Source organism: Mercenaria mercenaria, chromosome 5 (genome assembly GCF_021730395.1).
Source record: "Mercenaria mercenaria strain notata chromosome 5, MADL_Memer_1, whole genome shotgun sequence".
Lineage (NCBI taxonomy): Eukaryota > Metazoa > Mollusca > Bivalvia > Venerida > Veneridae > Mercenaria > Mercenaria mercenaria.
This window is the reverse complement of record NC_069365.1, coordinates 48,858,406-48,882,958: the sequence shown is the minus strand read 5'-3', so window position 1 is coordinate 48,882,958 and position 24,553 is coordinate 48,858,406. Positions and strand designations below refer to the sequence as shown.

The following is a 24,553-nucleotide window of genomic DNA, read 5'->3' as shown; positions in this document are numbered from 1 at the left end:
CTGTCCACGTTATTAAATAATTTCACAGTATGTCATAGCAGCTTTTTCTTTATCTTGATATTAAGATGCAGAAAGTTTCTTTCTTTCAGTATATTCGAAATATTCCATAGTTGACCTACATGTATACATGATTATACGTAAAATGTATTATGTTATACAGGGAGGCAATTAGGATGTATTGCTATCGCTTGAAATGAAGTGTGTGAACCAGGAAGGAAAGTTTGTAACTCTATAGTCAATGTGGATACTGATGAGGGAATATATATTCTCCAATATCAATGTGAACTGTCAGGATTTCAGGATTTTTCACTGCAAGGTTGTTGTATACAGGTTAGTTTAGTTAAGCTGGGGATGAACCTTTCATTGCAAAGTTTCAGTATAGAGGTAAAATTAGTCAAGCGGGTGGGGGGGGGGGGGGGGGGGTGGGGGTGGGGGGCTAAACCTTTCACTGCAAGACTGCGGTATACAGGTAAGTGTTACATAAGTGGGAGCTGAAGCGGTTGTACACAGGTATATAGGTAAGTTTGGTAAAAGAGGGGCTAAATCTATATAATTTTTATGTAGTGCTGTGGTGTACAGGTAAGTTAAGTAGGTAAGTTTAGTAAAGTAGAGGCTTAACCTTTTACTTAAAGCTTTCACTAATAGGTCATGGTATACAAGTAACTTTATTAATTTAAAAGTGGAAATAGCATCTTTCACTGCAACTTTGTGGTATACTGTTAAGTATAGAAAAGTGGGGGACTGAACAGTTCTGGTATACAGACAAGTTTGGTAAAGTGGGGGCTGAATCTTTTATTGAACAAATTTGTATATGGACAAGTTAAGTAAAACCTAGTAAAGAATATCATAGAACAAATTTTTCGCGGGAGCGATATTTGTAAATAACTGTCAAAACCTTATGTATAAACACAAACTTTTGTCATGCATTAATGACAGTCTCATGTCTGTGTTCATAATTGCCTATCTTATTGATATTAACAAAATTCTAGTAGTGTCAGAATCCATATTACATCACAGTGTTAGTTATCTTATATTCTAGAGCACTGGGACCAAACTGACATCCGTTGTGAGAACATTTAAACAGGTGAATTTAGTGGGCAGAGAATACTTTTTATACGCTCGTGATAGGGTACCTATTATGTGATCAGCTGCAGCGGCGGTGGTGTTCTTTAAAGTTGTCAGCTCCTTAACTTGAGCAATTATAATCCAATGTTCACCAAACTTTGTCACAATGTTTATCGGCATAATACATGTAGCTCCATAAGGTTTTATAACCATTTTGATTGCTTAAGTGGCTCTGGAGTTACGACCCTTGTTTTACTAAAACGTTTGAAAATTGCTAGTTACCGCTCTTTGTCCAGACTGTACATCCGTACCATTCTAGTGCCAGCTAATTGGTGGTTAAGGTAATATGCGCCACCTAACAATTTTCAACGGACTGTTAAGAAATTTTATCAAATTAAAGTTGACGATATTTTCGATTGACTGGTATTTTTTCCAGTTTTTTGTTATTCTCCATTTTGCAGCTGTAAATCTTCAAACTTGACCACTAACGTCATTTTTCAGCAGAGCGCAAAATGACGTACTTGACAGGTTTTTTAAGTAGCGTTTTTATATACAACAAAAATACGGCAAAAATTCTTCATTTTCAAGTTTGTATTAAAATCATCTCTCCAATGATATATAATTTGTCAAGTTTATTTCGACGTCACATCGGAGGCAAACGATTTATGACGCAAAACTGACGTCGAGCTTCACCCAAAATTTTGCGTAAAGACGCCATATTTAAGAAACTGCCAGATAGTTTTTTGAATAAATTTGAACAAGCGTGCAAAATTTGAATCGCTATCGATTCTGTAATAGAGAAATATGGGGGTCACCGACTTAGATTTCGTTCTATTTACCGTTGCGCTTCCCCTACCCCCAGTTAAAATAACGACGTTTTATACTTATTTCGTAAACTTCCATTAATTTAAATTCAGTTTCTGTTTATATTTGTGGATATATGATATCAAATTCCAATAATGATAAAACAAAGATATTATTTCATGAAATTCTTGAAATAAATGAATGATTTCGAGAAAATGCTCTCCTATACGACATAGAAATACAAACAATCCTTTTATTGAAACATGAAATGCGTATCGGTAAAGTGCGTTCTAGCCAAAAGTCGTATTCACCGGGCTTACGCTGATTTCTTATTTGTAGTTACAGCTTCAATTCTTAAACAAACGTTTTTTTTTAAATTTGAGAACATTAATAATATTTGTCGAAATGCTAAAACATTACTGCGGCAGAAAAATGAATATAATCCTTTGATACACAAATCAAATGTTATAGTTCTAAACAAAATGTTTGTAGTCAATCTTTAAGAGATTCTATTACTTGATATTTTGGTGTACATCTAAGACTTCGTTTTAAATTTATGTTCACGGAACTGATAGTTACCAGGTATGATTCATGCCGGGTCCGGATATTCCCATGTCAGTGTATTTTTATCTTCCTTTGGTATTCTGTCGAACGCATGATAGGGACAAAAGGAACCGTTATACAAAATAATAATGCACGTGACATGTGTGCACAAGCCGGTAGCTAGGAAACAGGCAAAAGTTAGAAATTTCTCGGCGGAAGTGCATTTTGCCCGTTCGTGTAGTCGAAAAGTTGATGGCGGAAACAGGATTCCGTACTATAACTGCATCTAAACTCTAACCTAATCCCAAATATACATGTGAACAAATCGCATATTCGAACCGTGTGAAAAGCTGTTATTATCATTATTTATTATTTAATATCCCCTACAATGTAAAGATTGCATACTTCTTAGGCAATGAATGGAACGTTAATGCACACATTAAGGATGTATTAGTTTGTTTTTTTTGTTATCGTTTTTGAAATCTTTGTCAATGTTTAATTTAATGCATGACTTTTGCATCCGAATTTTGACATGTATCTACCCACACATTGCAAATATTTTAAGTTTTCTCGTGCGAAACGTAACCTTTTTCTAGTTACTGTATTTGCAAACGCAAATTCAAACTGCGTAAATTGCTATATGGTATTTCCGTATCTAGACTTGGATATAGATTGATAGATTTAATTGCAAACATGACAAATCAATATAACCAGGGGGAAGGACGTATGATGGTATGCTGTAAGGATTAAGTGAGCGAAATGTATCGCTGTAACAAAAATGGCTGACATTTAAACAGAAAATACACTTTGCAGACATATTTTTGAACAAAGGATGCTCAATATACACATATCCATTCGTTTTGTCCTCGCTGTCAGTTTGTGTACTGGTGTTTGCGTGTGTGCATGAGTGTTTCTATTTGGCGGTCTGTGTCTCTGGCTGTGTTTGCTGTGCTATAGGATTCCATGAAATTTAAACTTACCTTTTACGTTTTTTTTTCTACTGTATTCATGATTATTAAAAAATACAAATCAATCTCATACAGTAAATCCGGTATTATTCGCGATGTTTTAATTTCCGCTATTTTTCGCGAATCGGGTGCATCGCGAATTCATAAATCCGCATAAGTTTCCTTCCATAACATACAGACATATTCGAAAAAAATGTCCGAAATACGGTCAAGTTCAGCAATGAATACTAGCCGCCTGTACACGATGTTTATTTAATGTACTTCAATTTATTTCAATATATTATCAATAAGTATAATAAAAATCATCGAAACTAAATTTCATGTAGAATATACTCCTTAAAGACAGAATTAACGCTAATGTGTAGAGGTTGGATTTACATGCAGCTGGCAGGATGATAACTTTGTTTTATTAACAGGTTACGGAGAGCATCTCCTTGATGCACTTTGTCAAACAAGCAGAGCACGTGTTACCTGAGGGGATGATCCATATCATCCTTTATCTTCTCGACAAACCTGATTTTTTACACATTTTGTTTAAATAACAATAGGGATTAGTGGACAATTTATCACACCATTGTATTATATACTTGTACGTTACAATTATTTGTGAAAGAACTGTAACAAGAATAATCGCCCGTAAATTGAATAAAGGATTAAAAAGCTCTTTTCAATCAATTTAAGTCGAACAAAAGCAATTTGTGTGAACACAGTAACCGATTACTAATACGAAATAACCGTTACGGACCATGTATTTAACGAGTCTTTGGCGTACATAAATCCGATACGATACGAAATAATGGACATTAATGTAATCACGACTTCCAGAATTGGAATTTCACTAATATAAGATAAGAAACTTCGCGAATTTAAATTTCTGACCCTCCCGTCGCGAATTCATAAAGCCGCGAAATAATTAAGGGGGCGGGAATTCGCGAAATAAAGATCATGCGGATATAACGTGATTTACAGTATTTCAAAAATGAATTTGATAATCTCATTAACTTAAAGATGATATTGTTCAAATGAAGAACTTTAAATAGCCACCTTACCTCCTAAGGCTTTACATATTATTGCATTTTTAGCATTTTGAGCCTTTTCATTTTCACGGTGCCGAATTTGAATTGTACGCACAGGCGTATGCCCAGGTACGCCGCTGGCGGTGAACTACGTTGGACTCCGCTTTAGTACGGGCAGCCTCGGATAACTACGTTCAGCTACGGATCAATACGGCAAGGTACGTTTCAGTACGGATGACTACGTTTTAGTACGTTTAACTACGGATGAATAAGTTTCAACCAATTGGACTAAAGTCACGCTCAAATGGCTACGGATCGCTCAAACTTTTATGCATGTTCAAAAGTTGGAGAAACTTGCAAGTTTGGGATAAGTCTTGAATACGTTTTGACCAAGTGTTGGTACGGATTGATACGGATTACTACTTTGAGGTACGACTCAGGTACGGATAGATACTGATTACTGCGTTTCTATCCGTGGCTAGACGTAGCTACCCGCGCCGCGCCGCATGTGTGACTGGGGTATTAGGCAAATTTGTTTGTTGTCTAATAAAATCTGTCTCTTTGTCTCGTATAGAACATTTTCTCGAAAACATTCATCTGTTTGAAGAATATCATGAAATAACGTCTTGATTTTATTATTATTGTGATATTATTTCATTATATCCACCAACAGAAACCGAAACTGAATTTAAATTGATGGAAATTTAAAAAATAAATATAAAAACGTCGTTATTTTAACGGGGGGTTGGGGGGGGGGGGGGTAGGGGAAGCGCCGCGGTAAATAGAGCGAAATCTAAAACGGTGACCCCCATTTTTCTTTTACGGAATCGATAGCGATTGAAATTTTGCACGCTTGTTCAAATTTATTCAAAAAACTATCTGGCAGTTTCTTAAATATGGCGTCTTTACGCAAAATTTTGGGTGAAGCTCGACGTCAGTTTTGCGTGCATAAATCGTTTGCCTCCGATGTGACGTCGAAATAAACTTGACAAATTATTTATCATTGGAAAGATGATTTTAATACAAACTTGAAAATAAAGAATTTTTGCCGTATTTTTGTTGTATATAAAAACGCTACTTAAAAAACCTGTCAAGTACGTCATTTTGCGCTCTGCTGAAAAATGACGTTAGTGGTCAAGTTTGAAGATTTACAGCTGCAAAATGGAGAATAACAAAAAACTGGAAAAAATACTAGTCAATCGAAAATATCGTTAACTTTAATTTGGTAAAATTTCATAACAGTCCGTTGAAAATTGTTAGGTGGCGCATATTACCTTAAGATAAAAAAGCCATTAAAATATATTCTAGTTTGTGGGGTTAGGTATATACATGCAAGAGTCATGAACATTTATAAGCATTGTTGCATTATGGGAAGTAAACACGGATGTGGAAACATGGTTGTTTTAGCGAATGATTTGTAATAAGCGGAAAAGATATCAAACAAGGAAGCGAGGCGTGCAGATACACGAAGAAAATATAGATATAGATTCTTCCGCCAAAATGTCAGATTTGGTGGGAAAGCCATTAATAGATTTTAAAACCGTAATATTCCACATGTGTGACCCACTAGTGAGATAAATGTAGTTTAGATTTAAATGTTACACTAAAACTAGTTTTAATGTTTAGAATTAAATGTTACATTACAAAGTCCTCTATAGGTAGTTTCATTGTTTCACTATTTTTTTTAATCCACTTGACATTCAAGTAATCCAAATTCTAATACAAATTGCGTGTGTACACAAGTTTGATTGAAAAATAAATCTGTTTTAAACTACGGTTTATAGTCTGAACACTGAAAACTGAGTAGTTTTTCTCCTGTTAAAACGCATATTAAAAGCTCCATACATAGCTGGATTCAGACTTTCTTAAATTACTAAAACATTGAGAGTATCCGCACTTTGATTCTGACAATTTTTATCCAATGCTCACAAAACAGTGCTTCTCTGTGTATGTACATAGTATCTGGATTAAGTTCGATAACCAGACGAATGCTCACAGTTACTCTTGAGTTATGTCCCTTGGATTACTTAAAATAACGAATATTGATAGGTTCCACTTAATGATTTAGGCAGTTCTTACCAAATGTTCAGCAAAAGTAGTCTGAATGTTTGTAATAGAAAGAGCATTGAAACTCGAGGGTAAACGATTTGTACGAGGGAGCGTAGCCCCCGAGTATAAATCGTTTACCCGAGAGTTTTAATGTTCTTTCTGTTTTGTATCATAGCCATCCATATATGGTAGTTCAGTAGGCGTTCCACATTGCCATATACAGCTGCTTTACAAATGTGTAAAGCTCAGGTAAAATAAACCAATGCGAGCGCAGAAAATAAGTAAAATGCACTTCGCTGTCTGCTGTTAGAGACACGCCCATACACGCTGGCATGCTTTCCTATCCAACAGTGCGGTAATTAGCGTGCGGGTATTTAATACCAGCACACTTTTAGTAACCGCACCCTGCGCTCAGTGTATACGATTTACCTGCACCAAATTTGTTAAGAAAAAACACCGAGCTATGATACAAATGGTCATATTGTTTTGTCAAAGTTCAATAACCAGCAAGATAGTATATGTCACTCCGGAGGTATGACCCTTGAGTAAGGCAAAAAACATGACAGCTAGTCTGCATAATAAGTAGAGTCTATTTTAAGAGTCAGTATAAATTTGCTGTGACAGGCGTATAATGTGACAAATTGGTTCTCTTGTTCAAGGGAGAAATCTGTATCCAGTTCGGTGGGAAATCCTAAAATAACTGAATTTTGTTTGTTTTATATAAATGGGCAATGGATATTACATAAAATGTATTAAATGAATCTCAACTATTTTCATTCAAAAGAAGATGTAAGAAATCAACGTCAGTTAAAGAAGTACACTATTGCATTTGATTAAATAGCGACTTCAATGTTGTTACATCTTCTTGTCCTTTGGGATCATGGTGTTCATTCAATACCTTTGTTAAAGAGTTTCGCTTAAGCCGGTGCTAGGGGCTGGCATGAGAGGTGTTGCACTTTCCATTATCTATTGTGAATAGACTCAGTCAAACCGAGTCTGCTATTAGTTTGCCTGGTTGCATCGCATGCATTTGAAGAACCTTCTTACAGATTAATTAACTATCACAGCAGCAATCTTTCAGTGTCGTGTGACGTCCACACGGGAGGGTATCCAACATATGTATTCCCAAAAAGGCACCGCTTAAATTCATATGTTGTGCTTCCGGTAGTACATATGTGGTAAAAATTTCGCAGAAAAACAGGTGAGGTTTTTATTAGTGATTGAATTTTGCGGAAATGACATTGTTTTGCCAAAAAATCGCGATGCAGTGCAACCGAGTATCCATTAACTAGCACGTAAGTGCATTTACCTTACCTGTATTTGTAGAAATGACAGAGAAAAACTTATCCTCCGTGAAGCAGTATGACTGAAAATCAGCAGATGGAAATATGTTGTAATTGCCCTGCGCTTGATTAAATTTTGTCCTAAAAACCTTCCATATGCAAAACCACACCCAGAAAAAGAACATTATGGTGATCACTTTGCTAGAAAAATGTTTTTGGGCGAAAAACCGAATGGGATTCTTATGTTGTGCATGGGCTACATATGTGGTGCATTAGACTTTTTAGAACTCCACAGATCTTAAGCTTAAATGGTATCCGGATAAAGAAACGAACTGGAAATATGTGCCAAGTATATGTCACATTATTCGAAAAATTATATACATGTATATTAAAGGGATAACATATTAGAAACGAGCACAGCTTTAAGCTTACATATGATGCTGTAGAACATTTCCACTAAGGAGTCAACGCATCTCTCCTAAATCCGATGGGGTTTATGTGTGAAACTATACATACATATTTCCGACATTCACAAGTCAACACACATAAGCAACACCTTAACGCCTTCGGATTTAGGAGAGATGCGTTGACTCCTTAGTGAAAATGTTCTACAACATCTAATATAAGCTTAAAGCTGTGCTCGTTTATAAGTTATACCTTTCATACAAATGTATATAATTTTAGGACTGATGTGATATATACTTGGCACGTATTTCCTGTTCGTTTCTTTATCCAGGTACCATTTAAGCTCAAGATCTGTGGAGTTCTAAAAAATCTAATGCACCACATATGTAGCCCATGCACAACATATGTATCCCATTCGGTTTTTCGCCCAAAAATATTTTTCTAGCAAAGTGATCGCCAAATGTTTTTTTCTTCTGGATGGGGTTTAGCATACGGAAGGTTGCGAGTGCAAAATTAAGCAGGCGCAGGGCAACTAAACAACATATTTCCACCTGTTGATAAAAATGTTGCTATTTTTCAGTTATACCGCCTCACGGAGGATACGTTTTTCTCCGTCATTTCTACAAATACAGGTAAGGTAAATGTACTTACATGCTAGGTAATGTATACTCGGTGGCACTGCATCGCGATGTTTTGGCAAAACAATGTCATTTTCACAATATTCAATCACAAATAAAAATGTTACGTATTTTTTTGCGAAATGTTTACCACATACATGTATGTAATACCGGAAGCACCACACATTATAAGCGGTGCCCATTTGGGAATACAAATGTTGGATCCCCTCCCGTGGTCCAGTACTTGGATTCAATGTTGCATATTTTCTAGTTCCTTGTGATCATGTAGTTCATTCAATACCTTTGTAACAGAGTTCCGCTTAAGCCGGTGCTAGAGGGCGTGAGGGACGTTGCACTTCCCATTACCTGTCATAAATAGACTAAATTAAACTGAGACAGGCATTAGTTTGCCTGATTGAGTTATATATTTCCAGAGGATCCCTTAATCCGCTTTACTCAATTGAAACAACCTGTATGTAGATGGAGATATTGAGTGAACAGTGAACACAGTTTCTCAGTCCTAATGTCAATGCAATGGAAAGTGATTTATGTTACCTTCAATACAGTATAACACAGTCATGCATCTAACAGTCCTAAAATGTTTTATTTTCTTTTCTCGTATTTCTAGATAATTGTCTCATACTCTGGCGCATATATATATTGGTACCAGAAACTTTTCTCATCTAATCAATAGCTTTATGAGCACATTTCATCTTGTGAATTTCTTTAGGTTTAAAACTTTAAAAATATTGTCTGTTTGTTGACAAATTTTACTTTTGAAAATATCATAATCTACCCAGGCACTTCCTTGATTTGATCTTTACATACTCTTCTTTTGATATTGCTGATCACGGGGCAATTGAGTGTCTGTTCAAATTCGTCTGACTGTAATAATTGTTCATGCCTTTTCCATGACTAGAGATACACTAGTGCATAGTTTGCATGGTGTGAAAAGAACCTAGTCACCTCACCTAAGCCTACAATAAAGTTCAGCGGAATTGTCTCCTTTTTTTCCCAAAATATTTAATCATGATCATTGTTTTTCGGCTCAAATGCGTGACCCCTTTTCACAATCTGATTCTTTAATAATTTCTTAGGCTGTAAATTTTGAGGCAGTTAACTGCACATACATCTGAAATAAGTAGTGGCTACATGTAGTTTATATTTTTAATTTCACCTTCGATATACGCTGTGTCATGCGAAATATTTTGAATTGTAAAACAGTGTTGATGCATTTGACGTATATTTGAAGATTAAATTTCACCCCTTTTGAAAGTTGAATGTCATACTTGTAATATTAGATTGAATGTCAACTAGCAAATAAAAAATTAAATATTAATGCATTTTGTTGAGGAGGAAAGAACGTTGGTATGTTTAGGGAACGCGCATTTATTGTCAGATTAAATTATCTCAAGCGCTGGAGACAGTATGTCGTGCACTCGTGATAAGATGGCATGTAACTGAAAGAAGATGTCGTGTCTTTCGTTCAGTATTAGATATCGTGCGATCGAAGTAAGACTGCTTACGATCAAAATAAGATGCCGTGTATGGTGGCTGATTTGTTCCATTTCATTATTTCGTTCTGGCGCAGAGACACAACGACAAACGTTGTTATGGCGCCCCGGTGGACGTCATCCCGCCAAACGTCGTCTCTCCGAACGTCACCCTGCCAAACGTCACCCGCCGAGTGTTGTACTGGCCCCACGGCAAACGTCGGCCCGCCAAACGTTCCCCCGACAAACGTTTCCCCATTCACAAATTTGGTAGACGGCCGCCCAATGAACAATTTTGTGTACTAACATGAATTCAGAATTCGAGCAAGCGGTCAAATACACTTTAAACATGTAGAACAAATATGCCCGCTTTTGTTTAAAACGGCTGAAACAATTTTGGTAGAGGGCCCTCGTTCTTAAGGTTGCACGCAGCCAAACTGGAATTTTGTGTGTGTAGGAACCCTAAGTTTTCAACAGATTATCGTAATGCTTAAAATGCACGATTGTCTTGTTAAGGCATTATGGTTCCCGTTATTTTCCTGGAAACTTTGTTCTAAAATGTTTACTTCTGTTGATTTCTAAAACATCAAGACCGTTATTGGGTAGAACTTGATTCATGTGTGTGTGTGTGTTAGCTGTGAAATTCAGGTAATTTATGTAAGACCATCATATCCGTCTTGTTTAAAGATAAAATAAAAAGATCTACGAACGACATATTATCTCGATAACCTGAAAATTATATGTGCGTGTTGAACTTTAATTCGTTCAAGTGCAACGTTTTGGTGAGCAATGTCTTGTTTACATCTCTATTATTGTAAATATATCGCTGGTACGCAATTTTATGTAAATTAAGCAGACTTATCAATGCAAAAACCAGTGTACAAGTTATGTTCCGCTGAAATTTTCAGAAAAGGAAGTAAATAGCTCTCTTTTTCAAGGAATTCAAAATGCAGATTTAGCGTCGGCCAGAGATCTTTCTTAAAATGAAGAAAATATTTATTTATTATCATGCTGATTCTGGAATATCAGTTCCGTCGGATGATGATTCCGACGATGCGATTCCATTATCAGACAAATGAATGGTCGGAAAATGTTAAGTTTTAGAAGGCTGAAATATTGGTACACTTACATTACATACAATACAAATGGATAAAAAATAACACAACAAAGCATGTTTCATAAAATACAAAAAAAGTATATGTAAATAAACGCATGTTTGTAAATTTAATAATTATTCAAAGATGGATGTAAATATTACAATTTAACTGTCTCAGCGCGTGACACACAACATTTGTGTACATGTTTATAAATAGATTATACATCAAAATAAACCACTGATATTCACACAAAAACGGGTGTAAATTTATGTAATGCTGATGTAAATATTCAGTGTTAATGATGCATTTCTATTTATGGGAATTTAATGTTCAAATATCTATTAAACGCAGTAGGTGTGTTAAAATTATGAATATTTCGAAGTGAAAACTTTGTTCTATTTGAATATAAGCTACGGACGAAATTGGATATAAAAAATATTTGTTCAAACTTCGATTATTTTGTAAGTATATTTCAATTTACACCCAAGTTAATAATGTTTCCCTGCATGATTTCAACTGACTGTATGTGAGTGTGATTATGATAAGGTTAGATAATGTTCTTCGACGGCAGGTGGTAATTCCTATCCCACCGCAGCAGGTATGTTACGATATCGGCCTCAGGGAGTTATCCTTACATAACTGTATATCAAACGTATTTATTATTAAAGTGATATTCGGGGGTCTTGTTTGTGACATAATTTAGTCATATAATGGCTGTCCAGCTTTGGATGATGGTGGAAGGCCTCATGTTCCCCCCCCCCCCCCCCCCCGGACTATCCACATACCTTCAGCAATCCAACTTTAAACTTGTCTCAAAGAAACAATGTTATATCCAGTCTGTAACTGATATTTTAGTTAAAGAGCAATTATAGTTAAAAAACTAAACTTATTAACTCATAGTTTAAAGTTACTTGCGGAGAACAGGTTTGTACTGGTACAGAATACAGGAACACTGGTTAGGTTAACTGCCCGCCGTTACATGACTGAAATACTGTTAAAAAAACGGCGTTAAACCCAAAACAAACAAAAAACAAAACATAGTTTAAAATCAATAGGATGATTAAAGAAAAAAATGCATGCTTGTAAGTACAAATTCTAAGAACTCTTGAATCAATGGCACATCTTTGAGTTTGTTTAGAAAAAAACATTTAACATGATAAACAAAAGTTTGCAATACTCTGAATAAATTTAATTTAAATGTTACACTTCCAAAAAGAATTGACATGATGCGCGTAATATCTTATATTATGTCAACCTTGAACTATTCGCGAGACACTGTATAGAGACTTGCAAGCAACACAAAAAAAATGGATAGAATATATAATATACGTAATAGACATTCCAACTGTTGAGCATGGGAAGTTATAAAATTACCGAACAAATGAAACTAAATTTCCGTTTGTTTCTTCATTTTTTTTAAATAGTTCTTATTTATTTATACTTCGTAACATAATCGTTTTAAGGATTCAAACTAAAGATATTTCATTGTAGTACATAGGTTATTGGCTAATTATCATTAATTGATTGTTTTTATTAATTTAATTGGTCCAGGAGTTTATTTACTTTATGTCTGTCTAATTTGAGAAATTATCCTTGTACGGCTACCATTCAAAATTAGATCATAGACACAAATATTTCTCAATTATGTTGAGCATGATAAAACGCTTTTACGAAAAACTAATCTTGTTCAACTTATCTTGAGCACACATATGCGTGTCTTAGCCAGAGCAGCCAGAGTAGCCAGAACTCTGGTTTCTCTGGCTAGCAAGAGTAGCCAGAATTTCTAGGATTTTAACATGTTCTGGCTACTCTGGTCAGTCAGAATAGCCAGAGTAGCCAGAGTTTCTAGGATATTAACATGTTCTGGCTACTCTGGTCAGCCAGAGTAGCCAGAGTGACCAGAACTCTGGTTACCCTGGCTGGCCAGAGTAGCCAGAGTTTCTAGGATTTTAACATGTTCTGGCTACTCTTGTCAGCCAGAGTAACCAGGAATTCATTTTCTCTGGCTGCCCAAAGGAGATTTTAAGATGTTCTGGCTACTCTGGTCAGCCAGAGTAGCCAGAGTAACCACGATTTCATTTGCTCTGGCTACGCAAGTGATTCATCAAACGGGCTTCAAAGAATTATCTTGTTTTTTCAGACAGCAGCCAGAGTATCCAGAGTTTCTAGGATTTTAACATGTTCTGGCTGCTCTGGTCAGCCAGAGTAGCCAGAGTAACAAGGATTTCATTTGTTCTGGTTACTCTGGTCAGCCGGAGTAGTCAGCGTTTCTAGGATTTTAACATGTTCTGGCTACTCTGGTCAGCAAAAGTAGCCAGAACAGCCAGAATTTCCGAGATGCCCATTTGTTCTTGCTACCATGGCTAGCCAAAATAGCCAGAGAAAATGCAGTAAAACCTGTTGCGAAATGACTCTTTTGGTACTCTCAAGGTAGATTTTCTTGTGTTTTATGTATCAAGTGATTCATAAAACGGACTTCAAAGAAATGTCTTAGTTTTAAAACAGAGTAGCCAGAGTTTCTGGAATTTTATCATGTTCTGGCTACTCTGGTCAGCCAGAGTAACCAGGATTTCATTTGCTCTGGCTACTTTGGCTAGCCAGAACAGCCAGAATTTCCGAGATGCCCATTTGTTCTTAGACTAGCTACCCTGGCTAGCCAGAATAGCCAAAGAAAATACAGTAAAACCAGTTGCGAAATGACTCTCTTGGTACTCTCAGGGTTGATTTGTTTGTGTTTCATGTATCAAGTGATTCATCAAACGGAATTCAAAGAATTCTCTTATTTTTCAAACAGCAGCCAGAGTAGCCAGAGGGTCTTGGATTTTAACATGTTCCGACTACTCTGGTCAGCCAAAGAAGCCAGAGTAACCAGGATTTCGTTTGTTCCGGCTACTTTGGCCAACCAGAACAGTCAGAATTTCCGAGATGCCCATTGGGTCTAGCTACCATGGCTAGCCAGAATAGTCAGAGAAAATACAATAAAACCTCTTGCGAAATGACTCTTTTGGTTCTTAGGGTTGATTTTTTTGTGTTTTATGTATCAAGTGATTCTTCAAACGGACTTCAAAGAATTGTCTTATTTTTCAGACAGCAGCCAGAGTAGCATGCGTTTCTTGGATTTTAACATGTTCTGGCTACTCTGGTCAGCCAGAGTAGCCAAAGTAATATGAATTTCATTTGGTCTGGTTGCTCTTGTCATCCAGAGAAGCCAGTGTGTCTAGGTTTTTAACATGTTCTGGCTACTCTGGTCAGTCAGAGTAACCAGAGTAGCCAAAGTAGCCAGAATTTCATTTCCTCTGGTTACTCTGGTCAGCCAGAGTAGTTAGAGTTTCTAGGATTTTATCATGTTCTGGCTATTCTGGTCAGTCAGAGAAGCCAAAGTTACCAGGATTTTATTTGCTCTGGCTACTCTGGCTAGCCAGAACAGTCAGAATTTTCGAGCTGTCCATTTGTTCTAGCTACCCTGGCTAGCCAGGATAGCCAGAGAAAATACAGTGAAACCTATTGCCAGAGTAGCCAGAGTAGTCAGAACTCTGGTTACCCTGGCTGACCAGAGCAGCCAATTCAATAATTTTCACATAGTCCGGCTACTCTTGCTGGCCAGAGTAACTAGGAATAGCTGAAATGCGCACGGTTCTGGTTACTCTAGCTGGCTAAAACAGCCGGAGAAAATACAGTCAAAAATGTAAACTAGAGCCGTTTTTAATATGTATGACCCTTTGTCATAATAATCATATTATTAATAAACATATTTAGGTTGCACTAACTTTTGTATAAAATAATTATGTAAATAAAAAGTTAGACCTGCTGTGTGTCGTGTGTGTGGTATATGAAGGTTGAAATTCACATAGATTAAGACGGACAGGTCTATATCTTTCTAGTAGATGGAAAATCTTTAAAACAAGCCAGACAAAAAAGAAACTGTTAGACGGCTTCATTTTCAGACACAGTTAAGAGAAACACGTGTCAGAAAGTGACACTTTTAAAAACAGTTACAGAGTATATGCAGTAAAAGCTGTTTGTTTATGTACATTGTAAGTAATGCTTAGGTATGTTTTATTTTTATATAAATTATAATTATACAAACTAGCCTACAAGGTCTGTGGCAGTATATGTCAGCCCACATTTAATTTATTTTGAACTGGTAAGCGTCCAGGATTTTGGACGATTTCGATCCACTACTCTTGAAAATATTTTGACAAAATATTAAATTGACTACTTAGATACATATGTAATCTGCCAATAAGCAAAACAGAATTTGAAATTCCTTCAAATTTCTTCAAAACTGACTTTAGTTTTAACGTACCCCAAATCAGGTTGTACAGTTTTCTATATGCTTATACAGTTCATTTTCAAATAAATTTGCCTCAAGACTAAATGTAAAAATAAAAAGTCGTAAAAACATTGCGAGTCGGGATATTCAAGGCTGTATTATACACACATACTAGTCATATGCCTGTATCATGTAAAAAGGTATTTTTCAATACAAGTTCTTTTGACCTCTAACAGTTTTTACAGGTTCTGGTTTCTTATTTATTTTTCCCCATCTAGGAGAAAAGATATCATATCCTTCGCCCTACCATAAGGTTTCGTAAGGGCTTTTGCTGCACCCCACCGCTAACTTAGCCTCCCACGAAGAGACACCCATCAATCCTGGAGCTTCAGTACTTATACCACACTGGGCTGTGATTTAATGCAGTGCGACCTGGCTGTCATGGTGCCACGTCGAAACAACATTTTTTTATTTTTTTTTATTTATTTTTTTTTTCATTTTTTTTTGCGAAACATGGACCCAATCTGGATCTTATACGGCATATTTTAGCCCCAGTGTATTGTCCTTCTGTTGAATAAAAAATAATTTTTGGCGCCAAATTCAAACGAAAAGACACAGGTCCTCGTAACGCTTATGGATGTAAAACCACTAAATTCAATTTTTTTGCGTGTTACGTGGTTTTTAAAAAGCTGTCTTGGCCTAAAAACACGTGTGCGGTCTCGGTCAGACACGTGAAATCCTTTAGTATGGCACCCGTGTGTATCGATGTTGGTGTCACACCTGTCATTGGAATTTTCTTCAGAAAACTATGGCGCCTAACTCTGGCTGGCGATTTCTCCCTTAATCGCCCATTGGGGTGGACGGGACCTAGTGGGATTCTTAGGTGGTCGGTCACACGTTCTGGTGGTATGAGTCTACCCTCTGGGACTGGGATAAATCTTGATTTTTCCGACGCCGAGTCGAAAATGGGTTCGTAGATATTACTTTCTGGTGATTTCGCCTAACTCTGGCTGGTGATTTCTCCCTATATTGCCCACGGTTCGTCCCGGTCGCTCAAGATGTCACCACGGAAGTGCGCGGATTTTCCCGTTTTGTCCCGGTGCTCTGAACCGGGGTGAACCGGGACGCTAAACCGATTCTTTGAACCGGGGTGAACCGGGACGCTAAACCGGGACAGTGAGAACGGGCCTTAATGCAAGTTGAGCTCCATATTTATCGTGATTTGTCGATTTCCTCATGCATTCCAATCGCTTAGCATAACTGGATAAAATGTGCTATTAGTAACGGACTTGACTAGGCATTACTTTCTTTAGTATTATGACTGTCTTTCTGACTGGTCTTAAAAAGTTTTGTACCTTGTGTTTTTCATTTGCTGTTCTACTTTGACAGTCTGTGTGAAGAATTGTGAAAAAAAACCAGCTTCACCAAGAAAACAAAATTACAACAAGAGCTCCTTAATTGTAAATTGCGATATTTGAAAGCACTTTTATCAACTGATACCAAGTAATGATATCATATTTTACATTTCCTGATTTCCAAATTACCGGATATCCTACAGCAAATACCAGGGGAAATTCCTTGGATAACCAATACGAAGAACACTGGAGCTTGTTTTCTGCTGACATGCCCTGTAACCATTCCCTTACGAATAAGCTGCTTGTCATGTAATAAATTAATGAATTAACAAGACCTGTGACATAAGTCACTGATAGTTACAAATGCCCATAAGTGTGGCGAACAAATGAACAACAGTCTGATGAATAAAAAGACGGAAGTGTGACAGTGCAAATTTAATATGCCTGCCTTCAAAGGAATAATGGACATTTTACTCTACAACCAAACAAGATTTAAGACAGTCAAAAAGCATTATTGTGACAAATAACTAGCGTAAGTATTTTCAGAATTCTCCAAATACCATAGGCCATTGAGAATGGCAGTCTTCAAAAGCCAAAACGCTATGTTGTCTCATTTGTAACATATTTCCTTGAATCAAAATACATACATCTGTAAGATATTGTTATGATACATATATTTCGAAATTCCTATGCATGTCTCTCTGGAAGATGCTTTTCAAAGTGTTCAATTATAAGTTGAACACTTCGCGTAGATATGTTGTGCCAGTCTTTCCCAATAGCACTTACAGCATTTTAATAAACACATTGCTGCTTTTTGTATATCTTAAATTTACAAAACCAACAACAAGATGTATATTTTCAGTTAAAGAAGGTATATGACATGAGTGCATTACTTGTTGCTGCTATAGACTTTGGTACGACATACTCGGGATGGGCGTTCTCTTTCGAACACGAATATGAACGAGACCCAACCAAAGTCTTTGCTAAGAACTGGAGCGGCGGTCAACTTGTGTCACAAAAAGGTATTCTGTTAAACTATGTATCCCGAAAAGAATACCCAGAAATCATCAGAAATACTTGTTTTCTTTTTATGGAATCCAATTTCTCAATCATTGCTGAAGAAAAATTTTAGCGTTTTGCATCGAATATGATTATCACATGTATGTGAACATTCCGCTCTGAAACCTTTCATATATATATTTTTTAAAAATCGTTTTTTTTTTTGAACATTTGAATTAATTACATTTAAACTTTTTATATATTGTAGGTCCAACGTGCGTTCTCATTCACCCAGACGGTAAAAGGTTGCACTCTTTTGGATATGAGGCGGAAAGCAAATACGGTGAACTGGCACTAGACAAGCGTCACAAACAATGGTTCTTTTTCAAACGTTTCAAAATGAGTCTGTATGGTAGAATAGTATGTTTATTTACAATATCTTACACGTAATTATGGACAAATTTTCTAGTGAATAGTTTGGATAGACTTTAAAGGAAGCAAGTACATGTAGCATATTAAGTCATTTTCGCAATCTGCGTATTGTTTTCCAGTAAAAGGGTCTTTCAAGTAGACAGGGTTGTGTTTGCACATCTATTCTCCAAAATAAGTAGATCTAGTAGAATCTATACAACCTGTATCACCGCTTTAGTCATTAGTCATTTAATAGAAAAAAAGTGGAACTAAATGGATGTTTATTTGTCAGATATATATTTTTTATAAACTGAATACTAAATATGAGACATTTACGTAGAATTAACGTTATTAGTAAGCATATAGACTAGCTCCTAGACTATGATATATCTTTTTACATTTTTTATGATTAAATGTAGTGAACTGAGCCAGTCTATATCCTATGTCCAATATCATAGTCTAGTGCAATCCGAAAATTCACAAACCTTATTTTAGGTTTGTTATCAATCAAAGTCAAGAACTGACCACAGCCTAACTGATAGAGATCAGTGGTTTACTGCCACATGTTTAAGTAACTCATTGATACCATCTGGTAGCTGGAATTTACAACTGCAGGGGTCAGCTTAATTGAAATATTATCAGAAATGAATTTCATTTCTATGTACTTGGTACTTGAAGTTAGATTGGAAAATCTGAAAGATACACATTTCCTATGGCAAGTCATAAAATGGACATATGAAATTAAACTGTAACTGAACAATAAAGGAGTAAAAAAAGATGTTTTCTTCCCCGAACTGGTAGCGGAAAAGTTAGCTTTTGCGATATTTGTATTAAAACCTTGAATGTTAAAAGACGGAATGCATATATAATAAAGTGGTTTCACCTCTTGGTGCATTAATGATATCCAGGTTCAGAGGCTGAATAAATGCATATTAAAGTGTTGTATTTGAAGGACAGTGAAACACATGTACAGGCACATAAATCTGCAATCTTGCTCTGAGAATATTCGGACAAAATGCTTTCATTTCTTCTTATCTTGTATTCTATTAGTTAGAAGGTCTATGGCTTTTCTGAATCTAATGCAGGTGTCACATTCATTGGAGGAATTTTTAGCTTTAAAAATATGTATGTAAATACACGAAAGCACATTTTTACATCAAAATTGGTATTTCTGCAGAAGATAGAAAAGTCCCAAAGTTAGAAATACATTTAAGCTTATAATTCTTATTCTTATTCTAATTCTTATAGTTTTGATTTGTGCGAATTTCGCATGTTGCATACAATATTCTTCAGTTAACACCAATTAGTTATCTACTACTTTACAAATCACGAAAACCCCATGCTTGTATAATCTTTAATAAAGATTAGCAGAGCAAAATGTTTCAAAATAAAAATTAATTGATTTGTGAAAAATATAACATTAAATAGAGACATTTGGTTTCAAAATGTTTATGGTGTTGGAAAGGTAACTCTACATTTTAACATTCAATTACATATCTCTTATAAGGTACATGCATTTGTTCAATTAATCGCCAGTTGATGTTGTTTTTTTTTTTTGCTATTAGTTGATAATAGTATAGTTTCATCCATGGAAGGCTTGTTCAATTTACCAAATACTTCATTTTGATACTCTAAATACAAGTAAGCATTTGATATTTAGCATAAAATATATAGCATTAGGCAGTTAACATTATACCTCCGCCCTTTCATTTGAAAAATGCCACATGCAAAATGCAAAGTATTTGAAGCCAAATGCTAAATCTTAAACATTGAGTCATAATTGTCAAATGCGATGGCAAAACAGTATTATGGAAGGACGATGCACCATGCTAATTGCCAAATGCTAAATAACAAATAATTTAATAAAATTATAGCATTTAGCATTAAATAATTTTTATTTAGCATAAAGTTATTGGCATTCAGCATTAAAATTGACATTCGGCAATTAGCATGGCGCACCGGCTCTCCATACAAAGCTGAATGCTTACATGTATTGTCCAATGTTGGCATGACATGGTAGAACATGATAGTGCTTCAAATCAGACTCATTAGACATGATGCAGATCTTTATTTCATAAAATTAATGGACATTTAGCATTATCTTTCAGCAAGAAACATTAGATGTTTGAAAAGTTCGCATTTATCATGAGAGAGAGAATATTGTATTTAGCTATTAGATATCTGGCAATTAGAATGGTGCACCAGCCTTCCATATATGCATTGACATTCAATAGTTTTGTTATTTATCAATTTTTGTTAAGAAAATAAAACATCTTTTTTTTGTTTGGTGCTGCAGTGACTGCAGTACGGTGTTTGGTCACTGAATAGAAATTATTTTTGCCGACACTTGTGTTTCTTTCAATGTTGGTACAGCTTTCTCATAATTTGTCTATATGCATGAGTTTAGACTGCTCAGTACAAAAATTCCTACGTAAACTATTAACTGGCTTTCCAATGGGACAACAAGTCTTAGTTTTATTAAAACCTTTGAACAGTTTTATATGGTAGCAATCGTAATCTTTTTTTTTTTGCCACATATTACACAAAACAGTTTCTTTATCGTTTGAATAAACTTGAACTCAACATATCTTTTAAATTGTGCTTCTGATCATGACATACTGTAAGAAACTTTTAAAATCCATTCTTCATTTTCAGAATTTTACTGATTAGAATAATCCTTTAAGTAAAATAAACATATTACATCAAGATTTCAAAAGTAGCAAAATGGTTTATTCTAGATGAGAATGGTTCTTCAGTTATCACCATTGAAAAATTAGTTAGGTAAACAGATTTATGATCAGCAGCATAACACTTGACCACTGGCATGATGTACCAAATTATCCACGGGTAATCTAGTAGCCATAGGTGCCAACCATCTCTCTGAGAGCATTTCGGATTGTACTAGACTGATAATTTCAACATCATTCCGCTGTGAAAATTTTCTAAAATAGACTGGCTTTTGTCTCTATGAAATTATATTCGTCTAAAAAAGGGAAAATATAGAAATATATTTATTATCAGTCTAGTTGCTAGTCTAGTAAGCACAGTGAGCATTTTCCTTTCTATAGGGTATTGAACGTAATATCATGCTTGAAGATGCAAGCGGGAAGAAGCTTACTGCGAAGACAGTGTTTGCTTTGTCTATCAAATATCTAAAAGATGACCTGATCAAGATGTCAGAGAAACGTTTGGCCGGCGCAGGAATTAGAAATTATAGTATCCACTGGGTGTTGACAGTTCCTGCAATCTGGAACGATGCTGCTAAACAATTCATGAGAGAAGCCGCACAAGATGTAGTTTCAATTCACTATTAGCATTTTATTTTGATTTGCCATTACATGTAAAGGTTCTATTGAATAGGTATAGCACAAATTACGATAAATCAGAAGTGTTTTATTTACTTATTAATGTTATGCATTGTTTCTAATGAATTTTTAAATTGAAGGATAAAATATAAATCTCTGATATCTTTTTATATGAAGATTAGAAAATGATTCAGAGATACATGTGTACTGTATTTCAAATTCACTGGCAAAATCATTGTGTATGCGTTGTAAGAGAAACGAAAAGGTTGTTTAAAAGTAAAGGTTATTTTAATCTTTTAGGCTGGAATTCTTAAAGAAAATCTGACAATTGCTCTAGAGCCCGAGGCAGCGTCTCTTTTTTGTCGACACCTTCCTGTTGAGAAATGTCTCGGCCGAGAAAAGATTTCATTATCAAAGTTTAAAGCAGGAACCAAATACTTGGTTCTGGATGCAGGAGGTAATACTAAGATATTTCTCGGATTTCTTATATTATGATTATCTTTTATCATTATTTTATGCCATGGTTTATTTACTGTATGTGTAACATTACTTTGGCTTAACGAAATATAATACATTCCGTTTAAGCAGGTGTTAAGGAATTGACGGGTATTGCAATTCAGGCTCATTCTGATAATACTTTCTCCTCTTACTGATATTCCATGATATGCCTTTATGACGCACCTTGCACTCGTTAATTTATGATATATCCCTTTTTTAATGTTATCATCAACAAGGTGGAACAGTTGACATTACTGTACATGAGGTTATGAGCAACGGAGACCTAAGAGAACTTCACAAGGCTAGTGGTGGAGCATGGGGAGGAACAAAAGTGGACGATGCATTCGAAAACTTCCTTACAGTGGTCATTGGTGAGTTCAAAAACAGAAATAAAGATTCTAAACAACGTCTTAGTGTAAATGGTACTCTTCTACATAATTACGAAATAAATCTATGAATATTTTCTCCATTGTGTTTTCATCTGTTTTCCTAAGCTGTGTTTCAATAGCATTAAATTTGAATCTGAATACACGTAAAGATAATAGTGTTCCTTGATTATGTTTATGTAAGTGTATCAGAATTGGTTTGTTATGTATACACACCTTGAAATTATCTTAGTAAGAATATAAATAAGATAACGACAAACAAAAAAAAAATATGTTCCTATTTTTAAAGGAAAAAAAGCTGTAGAAAACTTCAAACAGCATCATATGGAAGATTACATTGACATATTTAGAGATTTCGAAATAAAAAAGCGGGAAACAGCTCCAAGTAAAGATTCCAAAATCACGATACGAGTACCAGTCTCTCTTGTTGAGATGGCGAAAAAAACGAATGGCAAACCAATGAAACAGTCTATTTCAAAGTCTATGTTTAAGGAGAAGTTAAGCCTTATTGGTGACAAAATTCGAATGGAAGCAAATGTCATGAAAGGATTTTTCTATCTGCCGCTTAAGAGTATCTTAGATCACGTCGGTAAGCTTCTGTCAGAACCGCAGATATACGGATGTTCCGCTATCGTTATGGTTGGTGGATTTTCTGAGTCTACGATTTTGCAAGAACATATTCAAAATATGTTCTCAGATTTGAAAATCGTAATTCCAGAGGAAGCTGGGCTAGCTGTCTTAAAAGGAGCAGTTATATTTGGTCACAACCCGAAGATGATTGCTGAGAGGGTTTGCAAATATACATATGGCACGGACATCACACATGTAGCCTCTCCAATGTGCAAACACCATCGAAAGAATACAAGACCTGACGAATATGGTGAGATGCGGTGCTATGGTATCTTTGAAAAGCATGCGAAAATTGGCCAATCAATCAGAATTGGGGAACAGCAAAAAGAGTGTCTGTCCTGGCCTATGTATGATGATCAAACATCTGTTACTTACGACATTTATGCCTCGTCTAGTGTAGACCCAGTTTTCGTTACAGATGTGGGATGCAGCAGAATCGGCACTTTAACAATACCTATTTCTGACACTTCATTAGGCAGAGAAAGAAGATTTGGGGTGAGTTTTTTATTTGGAGGAACAGAAATCGAGGTAAAGGTCGTTGACAAAACAACAGGCGAAGTGACAATAAAGACTGTAGATTTCCTTGGTTAAAAAGTCAACATTTAGATAATATAAACGCTTTGGATTAAAATGATTTTAAAAAATCAAATTATTGAAACAAAGTGTTGTTTGACATGAAAATTAAACACCATATAAAAATGTATATAACTCTATAAAACATTAGACAGAAAACTGAAATATACACTGAAATTCGGAAAAGAACTGCAAAGAGTGGCCACAGTTTTGACAGTTCAACGCCTTCAAAAACTCACAATTTTCAAAGAACTGTTACATATCTTCGTTTGGATACATTGAAAAAATGTCTGTGCTGAAATTAACATAAATAGGTGGAACCTAGTTTTCAGTGATTTCTTTTTTCTTATTTTTCTTTACAAATGACATTTATGTTTAAAGAGGAAAACCTTTTTAGAATATTTTAAGTATCCATTGTACGGGACAGTACGGCAGAATATGCATGGTCAGGTAGACTGTCGGTGAAGATGTTTTTCTTTTATCTGTGTTTTGATTATATACTCCTAAACCTTAACATAGGGGAAGGAAAGCATATGTATACGTATTTGTACACAATCTTTAATATGAAGGTTTCGGCATTAACATAAACTTTATCCTCTCAAACAACTAACCGCATATTTACATGCGTATGTACATAAAAATATGTATTTATATTTTATTGAATATCAAACGTATCTATTATGATTATGAAGAGAACTGAAAGTATTTGTAACAACTACTTTTGTGGAATAAAAGTTGTCATCAGTGTCAACAATTTGTACTCTATTGGAGCATTAAATATAC

General features: G+C 35.4%; 1 protein-coding gene across 2 annotated transcripts; it reads left to right on the top strand.

Annotated features, from left to right (window-relative positions):
• The first annotated feature begins 222 nt into the window (after positions 1-222).
• Positions 223-24,515, top strand: LOC123557102 (heat shock 70 kDa protein 12A-like). Of its 2 annotated transcripts, none has more exons than XM_045348340.2 (7): positions 223-330; positions 17,831-17,990; positions 18,236-18,387; positions 21,447-21,671; positions 21,984-22,140; positions 22,418-22,552; positions 22,857-24,515. In XM_045348340.2, exons 2-7 carry the CDS (start codon positions 17,849-17,851, stop codon positions 23,786-23,788), a joined length of 1,743 nt encoding a protein of 580 aa, XP_045204275.2. In that variant the 5' UTR covers positions 223-330; positions 17,831-17,848; the 3' UTR covers positions 23,789-24,515. The 2 variants fall into 2 exon arrangements, with proteins under 2 accessions (XP_045204275.2, XP_053399446.1); XM_053543471.1 differs by lacking the exon at positions 223-330 and adding an exon at positions 11,566-11,801.
• The last annotated feature ends 38 nt before the right edge of the window (positions 24,516-24,553 follow it).

Bases quoted from the DNA above. Each gene is read 5' to 3' on its own strand.
- LOC123557102 (XM_045348340.2), top strand. From the start codon at position 17,849: ATGAGTGCATTACTTGTTGCTGCTATAGACTTTGGTACGACATACTCG. The intron at 22,141-22,417 runs GTAATACTAAGA...ATCATCAACAAG, and splicing joins CTTGGTTCTGGATGCAGGAG to GTGGAACAGTTGACATTACT. The intron at 22,553-22,856 runs GTGAGTTCAAAA...CTATTTTTAAAG, and splicing joins CTTCCTTACAGTGGTCATTG to GAAAAAAAGCTGTAGAAAAC.